Source organism: Melospiza melodia, chromosome 9 (genome assembly GCF_035770615.1).
Source record: "Melospiza melodia melodia isolate bMelMel2 chromosome 9, bMelMel2.pri, whole genome shotgun sequence".
NCBI lineage: Eukaryota > Metazoa > Chordata > Aves > Passeriformes > Passerellidae > Melospiza > Melospiza melodia.
This window is the reverse complement of record NC_086202.1, coordinates 20,196,771-20,211,008: the sequence shown is the minus strand read 5'-3', so window position 1 is coordinate 20,211,008 and position 14,238 is coordinate 20,196,771. Positions and strand designations below refer to the sequence as shown.

The window sequence follows — 14,238 nt, the reverse complement described above, 5'->3', positions numbered from 1 at the left end:
AAGAGCACTTGTGTAACGTGTCAATTCCAATGTTTTTTTGCTTAAGCCAAAGAGCTTTTCGTGCTCAGCATGGGAGATCTTCATCTCAGGTGTCATCCTTTTCCCTTGGACCTGAATGTGGCAAGAACCAAGACGTTGCTGGAAACCAGAACTTCTGAATGGCTTTTCTTTCTTAACTTCCTGCTTTATTTGTGGAATAGATTGCACAGCTCGGTATAAATAATGCATGTGAACTTTGTTTGTTTGTATAGAACATAAAGGCTGCGATAACACTGCCCCCTGTCAGCCTGCGCAGCTTTGGGGGATGAGGGGCGCAGCTCCTGCCGCCGTACCCAGGGCCCTCCATGCTCTTTGGTCCACTCTTGCTCAACTCCAGGGAGAAGGCAGAGAATTTGGCTGAATCATCTGTCACGGGGAGCTTGCCCCAAGCTGTGCCCAAACTGCGAGGGAACTTCTCTTTCCTCCTCCCTTTCCTGCCAGGTTTGGCTCTGGGTCACTTTGTGTCGTGCCGGCCCCACTGAGGGCACGGCCGCGGCCCCTCGCTCTGCGCTGGTTCCCGGTGGGAAGCGAGGGCCTCGCCACTCCCCAACCCCGCTCTCCGGTCTGTGCGGCCCTCGGGGCGGCCCCACGGAGCTCTCCAAGGTGGCCGCCGGCCCTCGCCCGCGCGGCTTCGCTGGGGGCCGGGCCATCCGCCGCGCCTCCCCCTCGGCCCCGGCCTGGCGCCCGCCCGTCCTGGGGCGGGGGCGTTCCGGCCGCCTCGCCCGCCTCCGCCTGCTGTCCGGAGAGCGCCGGGAGGTGTCGGGCCGCATTCCCCGCCCCGCCCCGCGCCGCCGCCCCGGGTCGGGCGGGAGTCTCGCCGTGGTCCCGGTCGGGGCCGGGAGCTCCGCGCGCTCCCGCGGTGCCCGGCGGGCGGCGGCGCGGTGCATGCCGGGCCCGGGGCGGACCGTCCCCGCGCTGCGCCAGGAGCCGCGAGCCGCGCCCGCCGCCATGTTCCGCCGGGCCGCCGCCGCCCGGCGCCTGTAGCCGCCCCCGCCCGCCCCGCCGCGCCCCACCAGCCGCCGGCGGAGGGGCGGACGAAGGCGCTGCCGCGCCCAGCAGCCGCCGCCGGAGCCCGGCAGCGCTCAGCGATGTCCGCCAAGGAAGGGAGCAAGGTGCTGCTGCTGACGCCCCACGCCACCAGCGAACGCGCCGTCAAGGGTGAGCGTCCCGCTGTCCCTCAGAGGGAACATGGCTGCGCGGCGCGGCGGGGCCGTGACCCCCGCCCGAGCGCCGGGGCCCGCCTGGGCGCGGAGAGGCGGCCCGGCCGTGGGCAGCGCTGCCCTCCGTGTGCGGGTCGGGCTGCCCTGGCCGCAGGTGGGGACGGGAGGGCAGCTCGGCACCTTGCGGAGGCGTGGGATGCCCGCACGGGCGTGGGAGTATCCGGGGTGGGCGCTGCTGCATCGGGGGGACCGAGCTGGGCGCGGGCGGCCTGTGAGGGCGGCGGGGCTGCGGGGGAAGCGGTGGCCGGGGCCTGCGGGCCTGGCGCGTCCCGCCCGGATGCGCTGCCCGAGGGGCGTGCGGGGCTGAGCGGGGGCCCCGGCCCTCCCGGGCCCCGGCTCCGCGGGGCTTTTCCGCTGCCTGCCAGGAGAGAGCTCTGTAATTGCAGCCGCTGTCAGCGCCGGGGAAGAGCGAATGGGAAGGTGCTGCCGCCCGTTCGATTGGCTGCTGTTCTCAGGTTCCAGTTCTGATGGAGAAAATTCACCTTGATCTATTTCTTTGTGGCCTTCCTTGGTAATCTCGTGGGGAGCCACGAAAAGTCAAACGTTATACTTCTTAGGAGAAAAAGTAAAGCATTTTATAGTAGATACATCCATCTAAAACTAGGATGGTCTAGCGACCAAAATGGTATAAAATAGTTCTTTTATCTGAACCCTGAGAAGTGTGTCATTTTAGTTTTTGTGAGGAGAATAATCCTTTGCAGCCAAAGCATCCTGAAATATGTGTGATAGACCTAAATTGATAGTTAAGGGTAGAGCATAGGTAGTGCTTCAAAGGATTCCTCGGTTGTATTTACTCAAGTTGTACACCATTTTATTTTGATCTCAGTTTTCGTGTTGCACTGTATTTGGTGGTGTCAGTGTGGACAATTGTTATGGCAGGCCTGGTTGGAAATCTCAGGTGTACACAAGAGTCTGCTTTTAAGATTGACATTCCTAGGAACACAGGGTCTGACTGAGGTGGAAGGGGTGCAGATCTGGTTGTTTAACTTGGTTTTTTACAGGGGTCCTTGAAAAATGAAAAGGATGTATTTGTCCTCAGCAGGTGTTGATTAAAGCCTTGGAATCCCATTGGATATTTTGAACATTGGCATGTTTTCTAGAAAACTGGAAAGCTTTATTAGCAATAAGTTGTTACTCATTTGAATTGCTTAACCTGTTGATTTGTTTGAACAAATTGCAAGGGTAAAAGTAGAAAATGTTAAAACCAGTCTATTGGAAACCTGTACTCCTTAGTGCTACTTCAATGTGTGGTGTTTAGACCTGCTGAATTTTGTACCTTTACTGCAATTTCTGGTAAGAAGTTAAATTCTTCAAACAATGGGGAAAAATTAATAGTAAGTGATCACATGCTTTAGAACACAGTGGAAAACCTGCTGATTTCCAATCACTTAATAAGTCAGCTTGTCACAATGTGACCTGTGCATCTGGTTGTTAAAATTGTCTTTAAGACTTGCTTCATTCTTAGCAGAGTTATTGCCTGAGTTTGCAGTATTTCTTTGAACCTGGGTGTTAGGATGCAGAACTATTGTATAGGTAATTTGTATAGATAGTAGGTGTAGGTATACATATTTTGTGTAGCTAATATTGTATTGTATAGGTAATCAGTCTTTGATGGCTTCATCTGACATGATTGGAACCAGTTCCTGTAGCAGCATTTTTCTGTTCCTTCTGTTGACCTGTCCTCTCCACCCCGTCATGCTGAATCACCGGCTGCTGGAGAAAGCCCGGCCAGTTGTGCCAAGCTCTCTGTGTTATTGATACAAAGGACAGGGTGGTTTGGTTTCTCCTCCCCCATTAGGTGCAGTGCAGTTGGAAATACTTTTTTTAGACAGTGACCCCAGAAGTGCAAGATTGCAGGTTATGTCAGTCCTAAGTGGGAGTATCTGTGCAATTTGTTGAAACCGTGCTAAGATGTGACAACTGTGTCACATCCCTCTTCACAAACAGATGCATTGCCTCTTGCATACCAAGAAACATTCACCATACTCTCTCCTATTATACAATGAATAAGTCTTTTATAATGTCTCAGATTCTTAAGAAAAGCCACAGAGAAAATGTAGTAATATTATGTGGTGTATCTGTATATTGGTCCATATTTCAGCTTTCATGCTTTCTAAATGCTGTGTCTTTTGGGCAGAAAATTTGAATTCAGGACCTAAAGCTTGCTGTTATTTGCATTATCTTGATTTTATTCAAGTTTTAATTTCTTCCTTTGTATTAGTGGAAGAGGGGGATAAAGAACAGAATCATTAAATTTCAGAGGCTGTGTGAAATTGAATTCTTTACCAGTTATAATATATGTTAGCAAAAGTGGGTAAGAAATGCTCACCCAAGAGGAAATGACTGAATTACTGTATCATCAGTAACTAATTTTTTCTAATAAGGAAGGATAATGATTAGGATGTGTCCCCCTTCATATTTTGACTTGTATATTTAGCAGTTGATGGGAAGCACAGATATGTAGAGAAGTATCTGAAAGGCTGACAGATTTATTGTGTCATATCAGATAGATATATACAAAATAAACATAAAAATAGCTTTAAATATGCAGTCTAGCTGTGTTGTCTAGCATATCTTTCCAAGTATGAATTTTCTCATCAAAGGTCATTGATTGCTTTTGAAGTGTATAAAAAAGCTCAAATTTTCTATTACATGGCTTAGTTAAATTGCCTAAGTAATTTGTACTTACAGAGTTTCCTGTAAATTAATGGTTAGCTATGGAACTGAAAAACTGTCTAAAGTCAGCTTTTGGCATTTGGTTCCCAAAACGTGTCTTGTGATGAGGCTTTTTTTACTGCTATATATTTTTTTTTCCCAAAGAGGATGAGAAAATGTACCTGTTGTTCTGATTCACTGTTTTCTAAGGCACCCTGTCCATCTTTGAAGGATACTTAGTGTTTTACTGTCTTATGAAAAAAATCAGTTCCCTCCATTATGTTCTGTCAAAATCTTCTTGCAATGAACTGTTCTTGATACTTAAATGCTATATCTGATTCTTTGGGTTTGCCTTTTTTTAGATGAGAACTGACTGACTGCAGTCAGCTCACCTCACCTTTTAGCCATGTGACTTTCAAACTTTAAATTTGTCAATGTATCTTTGCTCCTGAAACGTTTCACTGCCTTGTAGTAAGGTACTTCTCCCTGATAGGGATGAAGGAGAGTTTGGAAGCTCACACTGATGCAGTGGTCCTGAGCATGGCAGGGGTGAGCCTTGATTGCTTCTTTTTGAGAGCAAAGCATCAGGGTTTCCCTGACTCTCTTGTGGGTAGTTAGAGCCCAGAGCTGTGCTTGGGAGTTCCCATCCTCCCAGCATGTCTGTGCCCTGTGGGTGTTGCTGGGCCTTGGGACACAATCCACGGGACCTTGTCATGCTGACCCAATGCTAAATTTGGAGATTCTGTCTGTTCTTCTGGAAATGGAAAGATTCCTTTGTTTTGGATAGAAGTCATGGTACAGTCTGATTGGCAGACAGTCATTTTGGATATTAAATGGAAGCTTATTGAAACAACTCTTTAGAGAAACCCAAAGAAATGTAACTCAAATCCTTGAGTGAGCAGGCTCTGAAATAAAGGCTCTAATAGCTACTTTTGAACAATAACACCTATGTAAGAAGAAAAAGAAATCATTGCAGTATTTAAATCTATAATTCAGGGTCTGGTTTTTAAAAAAGGTAAAAAGTCACCAGGCAGCTTGAAGCCTGTTCTAAAAATTTTGTAAGGCACTTATGCTGCTGGCCAGATTCTAAGATGATCCAGAGAAGCAGCAGCATGAAGAGAGTATTGAGGTGTCATATTAAAAAAAAAAAAAAAAAAAAATCACAATTTTGTTTTGGGGGAGAGACAATGGAATGGAACTGAATTCTGGCAAGTAAGTGTTTGACTGGTCTTTTTTTTAGTTTCAGGGGATGTTTATAGGGAATGAATCTTGAAATCACAACAACAAAACCAAAAACACCTCACCCAAAAATGGAAGCCTTTTTCAATTTCAGTAGGGCACATTGGCAGTTGAGGGCTGGGAAGGTAAGGCCAGAGCACAAAAATCTGGCAACTGCTCTCATGTGTGTTTATTGTGTAAGGAACTAAGGACTCTTTCACACGAGTCAGTTCTTATTGCTGAATGGATCAAAGAATTCTCACATTGAAATGTAAGTGGTTTCAAAATTCATCAACGAAAAAAATGTTCCCAAAAAGTATCTCAAGATCAGGAGATGTTTGTCTGGTGGCTCTAAAGGAATTCCTTGGGAATTTTGGGTGCAAAACTTTATTTTCCATAGCCTGTGGTGTAACTCATCTTCTGAGTCTGAGAGATGGAGCATGACTGCATTTAAAAAAAAATCGGGAATTAGCTGGACACTTGTAAATCAATAATTTAAACAGATTCATAGCAGTTGTAAGAAAGAGTGGTCTAGCTATGTACCCAGGAAATACAGTGTTAAAGAGGAATTGGTACAGGTTTCATAGATGAAATTCAAGAGAAATTGTTAGAATATTTTGAAGAAGCCAGTGAGCTTGTTGATCCAGGCAAAACTAATAATCATGTTTCTTCACTGAAGTCTTTAAAGTAAGCAGAAGAGGAAATATCCTCTTCTGGATCAAAGTCAGTTAGGAGAGAAAGGATGTTAATAGGTGATAAACTCCCGTGGTGGAGGGAGGTTAACATCTGTCATGTGTGCTCTTTAAATGTGTTGACAGGTTCTTTAGAAAACAGAGTGAATGGCAAATAGTAACAAGTACCCAGGACAGCCGATTTCCAGAGATGCTTCAGTAAGCTCTTGTTAGGCTGAGTGCTTGGTAAAGAAGTTGTGGGAGATGCTGTTCAGAGAAAGAGCAGACTCTACAAAGGACAGAATAATTCTTTTTTAAACATAGGAGGCAGTGAACTTGGGAAATAAATATTAGGATCTATAGGGATGACATTACGAAAATATTAATGCAGTGGCAGTCAAGTTAAGTTCTTTTTTTAGACAGTCTGAAAAGAATTCAGGGAGTATTAGATGACCAATTTAGAAAAAAGAGATTTCACCATCATGCCATTATATGTATGTTGTGTTATATGTGCCTCTTGAACAACAGCATGTAATTTTGTTCCATCTTTCTGGTTTTCTTTATCTAAAGATATGTTCAGAGGCAGAGAGTGGCATTTGGGCAAGGTGGAGTGACAAAGTTGACAAGTCTCTGACTTAGAAAAGGAGTGGTTGAATAGAGGATAGAGTTAGATATTTCTTATCTTATGAATGATTTTTAATGGAAAAGTTGAATAGGAAGCTACTGTAATTCTTGTCACCCTGTGAAAAGGAGAAATGCAGTACCAAACAATAGAAGATGAGAAATACCTTTTTGTGTAACATGTAATTCAGATTGTGGAATTAGTAGTAAGAAGGTGCAATGGAGGCAAAAGCTATGAAAATGTCTCTTCAGAATTTGGGCAAAATAGTGGAGAAGAGTTCTAGCAGTAGTCATAAACATGGTGGTCTGGATGAAACTTTAGAGAAAATCCATAAACCACCTTGTTTCAAAAACAGAGTATGGAGAGGGAAAGATCTATGCATCCATCATTGCATTTAAGCACTATGTAATCTTTAATATATATATTACATAGTGTGGCCATTTTAAGGGCAGGAGTATCTCTAAATACTTTTCAAAGAAATAATTGTATTTTTCCTGTGAGTAACTTGTAATAATGTCAACCAAGTTAATTGAAAAACTACACAGTATAAAAGATGAATGAATGTACCATGGCATGCAAGATATATCCACAGTTTCATTTGAGATTTAACATTCGATGAAACTTTTGAGACTACAAGTACATGATAAGTGAGGATGAAATAAATAGTACCTTTAGTGCTGTTGTAGGGTTTCAAGGTTTACAGGGCCATTTTTTCTTGCTTTTAAGATGCTGGTTAGCATAGCAGGAGCCTTGCATTCAAAGAAACTTTGGGATAGTTGTGGTAATCTGCAATAAATTGACTTTGCTGTATTTATGCTTTCTTGCTTGAGGCGAATAGGGTAACTTGTGGGTTTTGTCAGCTTTTGATTGTTGCTTTCTGATTCCAATAGATGTGGCTGTGTATTTGTGCTTATCTAGTATTTCCAAAGTTGCTGGTCCACAGACCATCTGGGATGCCTTTATGCTATTTCTTTTCAAATCTGTTCTGCCAGTGCAGAAGAATATGTGGATATATTCTGTCCTCATAGCAGTTATGGATGCTGCATCTTTTCCTTCTGTGGAAGTACTGGCAGAGGTGTGAAAACTCCAGGGACAAATTGAAAGATGTAAATAGGTGTTAGGCTTTGTGATTCTTCTGAGTGACAATACACAGACACAATGCATTTGTAAAACCAAAAGACCACAAAAGGTGGCTGAGTGACAGAAAAACCACCGACCATTTTGCTATCATGGTAATAAACCTGCTGAGAAAATGAAGGATGCTGGCCTTCCTTTTCACAGAGCACCATGCTTGTGTGCTACATGATACACTTTGTGGAGACAGACATTATACAGACTGTTTCATGTATACCTATCACCAAAGCAACAAATTCTTTGCAAGCAGAATGTCTGTGTTTAGTAACCTTAGTAATGTGAGGTGAGACAGACTTCATCGATAAAATCAAAAACATTCTTGAAACAGAAAATGCAGTCTGGGATATTGAGCAGGTTTTAACAGCCAAAATTAAATTCATGAAACACGCCATGGGCTTCTGATGATAGAGGAAGAATGGCTACTTTTCTTTCACTGTGAGGGAAAAAGAATTTTTTAAAGTTTTACAGTCATAAGAACAGAAACAATTTTGCTTGTGAAAGTAGAGTACCTTCTATGGTTGTCCCTGATGCTTTTTCTTACATTAGTCTAGGGGCTTTGATCTCATCTTGTTTCACCAGCCTGTTCCAACAGGATGTCTCTTGATACAAGCCACATTTACCTGAGGTTATTACAATGGGCATAGGTATCAGTGTGCTTTAAATTTACGGTATCTACATGTAAAATTTTATTAGCAGCTACTGTTGTATTTAGTTACTAGGCAGTATGAGATCTGCTTTGGGTCTGGAGGTGGCGTGTTTGTGTGAGTTGCCATATTGCACCTCTCAGCAGGGATTATTATATTGGGTAAAGTGCCACACTAATGTTGTTTTTCTCCTTTGAACTTCTTACTATGTCATGGGAATTGATCCTTCAGATTGCTGCTAATCTTTGAATCTCCACAGCATGCTTTATTGTAAGGTATCCATGCACCCAGAGGCTTGTAGAAAGTCAGTGTAGAATTAAGTTTTGAGGGTTTGCTTTCTATATCTCTTACTGATACTGTAGTACAAAGGAAAGGTGATTTTTTCCCTCTTTGTTAATGCCTATTCAATTAGGAATAAAAAGCCATCAAAATATTTTCATTAACAACATGTTTTTTTCCTCAGCTCTATTTTTTACATTGTCTGATCAGTATATTAAAATTGTATCATTTGTATGTCTTTTTAAAGTGAAATTGATTAATTGCGACTAGTAAGCAATGGTTTGTTTTAGAAAGTCTGGTCTGTGGTTGTAAATCATTATGTGTTACATTTGTTATTAACATCTATACTTTCACTGATAAGATATTGCAGTGTGTATTAGATATTCATCTTTAGATACTTTTCTATTGTTTAGCTTGGCTGGGAATGGAAGAAGAGAATCCTTTAATGCCCAACACCATGTAATTTCCTTAGGGTAACTCCTCTTAATTACCATTCTGTTTCAGTCCCGAGAGCGCAGGTTGTGCACAGACTTTGAAACATGGATTATATTTGTGTCTTGGAACACATCATGCTGCAATTCTTTTTCCTTAGGCTATAACATTCTATGACTACTTCATCAAAGCTTTAATTAAACCCATTAGTTTGCAGAAATTGTCTACATGCTTCAAAAATCCCCATCCTTAACCTATTAAAAGCAGTTGTAATATTTTTCAAAGGTATGCACTCTAATACAGTGTTAACTTTTGCTGGAACAAAACTCAAAGTATAAAATGGAAAGAAACAGTTTTTCTAAAATGTGTTACTTTTTATTTACTGGGTGATGCAGATCATGGCTAAAATCTTTAGCCATATTTTATTCTGCCTTCTCTGAAAATTATTTTTAAGAAATCCTTCTTGAGCAATGGGAAAATACATGTATTATGTGAAAAGGATTTTGTTAAACTCTGAGGAACTAGTTTTAAGACTTCATTTTTTTCATGAGGCAAATATAACTTCAGAGATCCTTAGTTACTTCTCATACCACAGTTGTGGGTTGTGGGCATTATGGATAGCAAACCCCCGGATACAGAGTTTTAAATCTGACTCTTCATAAGTATATTAATTGAAATAATTTGAGACAGATCTTGACACTGGAGTAAAAACAGCTGGGTTTTTAGCCTCCTAGAGAATATAATTCAATAGACAAACTCAGAGCTTTATTTTGTTAGTAGATACAAGAACTTTATTAAGAGAAGAAAATTTCATTTACCACGAACTTAAAACCCCTGAAGTATCTGAACTGCCATAAGGAAGAGGTCTTCTCGAATTCTGCAGCCACTGGTAGTTGTAGTAAGTTAGTCATGATTTGCATTTAAGAGAATGAAGAACAGGTGGTCACCTCAGCAGATCGTTCTGTGCCACACCCTGCATCTACCAAAGAAAGCTTCCAAAAAGAACAAAACAGTCATCTTCACCTTGGTAGATCTGAATAAAACCAGGATTAATGGAGCACAGCTTTTAAAAAACTGTGTCTTGCAGGTCACTGACTTTGGTTGTGGCAAGGCGTGTGAGATCTCTAATGCTTTTGAAGGAATTAAAGCAGGAGAAATCTTCTTTTTGAGTTGTCTGGTCTCTCCTGAAAAGATAAGCTCAACTTTGAATTGCTGAAGGCAATTGTGGGCCCACAAATAATGTATTAAAAACGTGGGGCAAGAAAGAGCCTACAACTGATTCATGTACAGATTGATAAAAACTTCCAAATAATGTAAAAAATAACATTAAGAGAATCTGAAAGTTAGAAAGTAAGTTCAGAAAAGCAGTTAATATTAGAACTGGTGCTTGCCTGGTCATAATTAAGTGCTTGTAAAAATTAGATAAATTTATTTTTTCAGAATAATTAATTTCTCTTCTCAGAGCCAGATTTATGTTTTTAAATAATTGTGTGTGGAATAGAAGTGATTGTCTTTGGATATCTTAAACAAGTTAAGTTTATTAACATTTGGACTACATGGAATTTTAGCATTTCTGAGTGAAACTTTAATTGCTGATAGGGGAGGCTGAAGGAAAGACATAAAATTTTCCTTTCATTAATTGAATCCTTTATGTCCACAGAAAAGGGGTGAATTTCTTCTACAATATGTAGGGGCACATTTTGCCAATTTTTGCTACATAGAAACTTTAGTAAGAGGAATAGTAGACATATCTGTAGTTTATCTTCCAGAAAAAATTATTTCAGTGAATATGTATATGATTGGTGCTTCAGGTGTTTTATTTTTACTCCTCCATAAAGCAGAAGGGTAGCAATGTGTTAGTAGTAATCTAGAAATGGATTTAAATGAAGTCAGGGAGTGTTTCAGTATCTAAGCATTGATTTTTTGAATGCAGTGCTTAACTTCAGAGAGTACAAAAATAAATATAAATACTCTATCTACAAGTGTATTCATGCCACTAGTTCTTATCTCTGAGTAGATGTATTCCTTCTATTTTTCTCTTTTAACACAGAGTATTTAAATGGTGAGAAACAGAATGGTTTTGCTTCTGTTGTAGTTAATTTTCTCAACAGGAGAATGCTTGAGGAGAGGACAGGGTCAGATTAGCTTTATTTCCTGTGACATCCTGAGTGCCATGACATTGCTTAGTGGCATTTTGAAGTGTTGTCTTTTTCTGTGGCTCACATCCACATTTCACTTGTGCAGTAACTGAACTGCTGCAGAGTGCCAGATGTGCTGTCTGGGCAGTTGCTGAGCCTGCTTTGGTCCCCACCCACTGCTTACTGACTCCTTTTATTTGTAGTCTTTTGAACAGTATTGGATCCTTTTCTTGCTAGCTTTGCATTTGTTTTGGTGGTTCTTTTTGTTTGTTTGAGGTTTTTTGCTGGGTTTTTTTCTCCTGAGGCTTTGATGGGATAATTTTTGATGTTGAAAGTCTGAGTAGCTATTAAATGGATAATCCTGCATCACCAGTAGTTCATGAGTCCTTCTGGGAATGGTGGTATAATGGAGAGAGATTATTTCCCTTTGCAAAGTCAGTTTTGACCCTTCCAGATATTGTCCATATTACCATGCCTTCTAACTCTGTTTTATAGTTTCTACAACCTCCATAGTAGAGATGTTTATTTTTTTAAATACAAACACAGCACTATTCCTTCCAGATTTTAATGATGTCGTAAAATTCCTTGGTGAAAAGACAAGTTTGCTGCTTGGGCTAGCAGCTATTCCATGATGGATCCCCATTCCTAGATGGACTCTGTTTTTCAAATTGAGTGTCATGACTACTGTTTCTTCTTTTTAAATTTTAGCTGTCCCTTTTCCACCAACGCATCGCTTGACATCTGAAGAAGTGTTTGACACAGATGGAAGACCAAGGGTTGACATTTTGAAGAACCATTTGATAAAGGAAGGTCGAGTGGATGAAGAAATTGCACTTAGAATCATCAATGAGGGTGCTGCAATATTACGGAGGGAAAAAACTATGATAGAAGTTGAAGCTCCAATTACAGGTAATATTTCTAGGTAATTTCATACATAATTAAATTTAAAAAGCCAGATATTTTCAGTAGTAGAATTTGTCTTCAAATTGCTGAACGAAAATTTCTCTGTTAGTCCTTCTGAATTATCCTCACAACTGCATTTGCTTAACAAATGAAGGCATTAAACCTATCAAAAAACTTGTAGGATTGGTATTAAAATTGGGAAAAAAGAAGGAAGTAGTTAAATGCTGTTGAAATATGAATTTCTATTTCCTTCAATATTATAAGTAGGAATAAAGGCATCCACCTGAACTCAGGATAATTCTGAAATCTAAATATGTGAAGAGAAGCTCATGATTGTGGTTTGAAACAGATACTGTGAACTGGGACTCTTAGTGAAAAATACACCTTTATCTTGCTCTGTAAGTGAGACTGGTGACTGCATGTAAAACCATGTTCTTGTGAGAGCAGTGGTACTGATAAAGATTGTTTTAGCATCTTTGACACAAGGGCCAGAGCCACTAGGGTACAAAACTGACTTTTAGGGTTTTCTTCAGTATTTTCATAGTTGGAACGGTTCTGTTTCTGTTTGACCTGGTGAAAAGTGGAGTTGGTGTAGTTTAATACTTTTATTTATAAACAGTCTAGACTCATAGAAAGTAGCTGTGTTGCATGTCTGTTATTCATGATAATGAAAGTAGATTTGCTTTTTATGTTCAAATCGCATTTTCTTTAATCTGAACATGTTTTCTTCTAAGTGGACTTACATAAATTAAATTAGTGTCTGCGAGCTTCTTTTAGGGCATCAGCTTGTTATTTGTTAGTATTGGGTAAATTAAAACTTTACATTTCAAAATGTTGCTGACATTTTGAAAAAAATGAATGATTGAAATGGTGGAAACTACTAAGTGGCTGACTGAGCTCGGAGTCCTTTGCAGTTCCAGATAAACTCAGAATTAAAGTTTGTTTAGCATTCTTATATTTCTGTATATACAGGTAATTGGTCTATTGGCAGTTTAAAAAGGAGGGAAGTTTTTTCTGTGTTTGAGTAGAAATCTTAAGAAAAGAGACATAAAAGAGTGCACATTCTATTTAGTCTCATATTTTATAGATTGTGATGACAAATGGTCTGCTCTAAGTGAATAACAACCTTTATATAGTGGTGTGCCATATCCAGTATTTCTTTCCAAAATTAGGACAACTTTTTTCCCCAAAGATTTTACTGATAAACTCTAAAAAGTCAGGACATGCTATTTGTCAGTTGATCAGTGACTTTGTGCATCAAGGAAAGGCATAATCTCTCAAATTCCTGGTGTTACCATTGACACCTTATGCAGAAGTGAGAAGGCAGCTCCTGACTTCCATTGAACTGGGAACTCCAGTGGGAAAGAGGAGATAGGAGCAGTTGTCTCTTTCATGCATTTTTAATTACTTTTTTAAGGTTGTGAGATGACCTGTTTTGCTGTGTGCTCCCTAAAGACTTCCCATCTGCTGCTATCTTTGGCACATCTGCCTTTGGTTGCTGACCACTGGCCTTGTCCCTTCTCATATTCTAAAAACACAGGAAGAATCCACTGAAATAATGAACATGGTTATTTGAAGGAGAAAAGTAATTCAGCAAGGAGAAGATATGACTTCAATAAAAAAGTATGTTAGTCTGACTCAGAAACAAAAGTACACTCCCTGGTTTTTTTCAAGTTCACATGAACTCAGTAAATTGTTGTGAAGCAGCAGGCATTTTCAAATACACATGCCAAGGAGAATTTACAAAGATACTTAAGGAGCTGGGGAGGACATTAAAGAGGTGCTGACAGCTTTCAAGACCTCAGTCTCAGTGCATTAAATGTGTCGGAAGAATACGCCCCAGTCTCCTGGACTCAGAGATATATCATCAATATTGTCACGGGTAGTGAAGACAGCATCTTAATGAAAAGCAAAGGGGGAACCTACAAAAATTTCTGTTATTCCTGCTTTATACCTGTCTTTCTTCTTAATTAGAAGTACTTTGTGGATGTTAACTATAATTGGTAACTTTTCCTTTAGATTTTTTTAAATTAATTTGAACAAAATTTTTGCTTGCAGTGTGTGGTGATATTCATGGCCAGTTCTTTGATCTAATGAAGCTGTTTGAAGTGGGAGGATCACCTGCTAACGCAAGATACCTCTTCCTCGGTGACTATGTAGACAGAGGTTATTTTAGTATAGAGGTAACTGAATATATTAATCTGTTCTGTCCTGATTTTTTATAAGCACACTTTCACATAGGTTTTCAAATGCAGTTTTAGGTCTGCTTTAACATTTGAATGT

General features: G+C 40.5%; 1 protein-coding gene across 8 annotated transcripts in view; it reads left to right on the top strand.

Annotated features, from left to right (window-relative positions):
• The first annotated feature begins 1,058 nt into the window (after positions 1-1,058).
• PPP3CB (protein phosphatase 3 catalytic subunit beta) overlaps positions 1,059-14,238 on the top strand; it is a 46,013-nt gene continuing 32,833 nt past the window's right edge. For 4 of the 8 annotated variants that reach the window (XM_063163750.1, XM_063163747.1, XM_063163749.1 and 1 more), the window contains exons 1-3: positions 1,061-1,197; positions 11,761-11,961; positions 14,014-14,138. In XM_063163750.1, coding sequence (XP_063019820.1) covers positions 1,128-1,197; positions 11,761-11,961; positions 14,014-14,138 — 396 coding nt within the window. In that variant the 5' untranslated portion in view covers positions 1,061-1,127. Of the gene's footprint in view, positions 1,198-11,760; positions 11,962-14,013; positions 14,139-14,238 lie in introns of all 8 variants that reach the window. The other 4 variants (XR_010028725.1, XM_063163751.1, XM_063163748.1 and 1 more) reach the window with 2 other exon arrangements.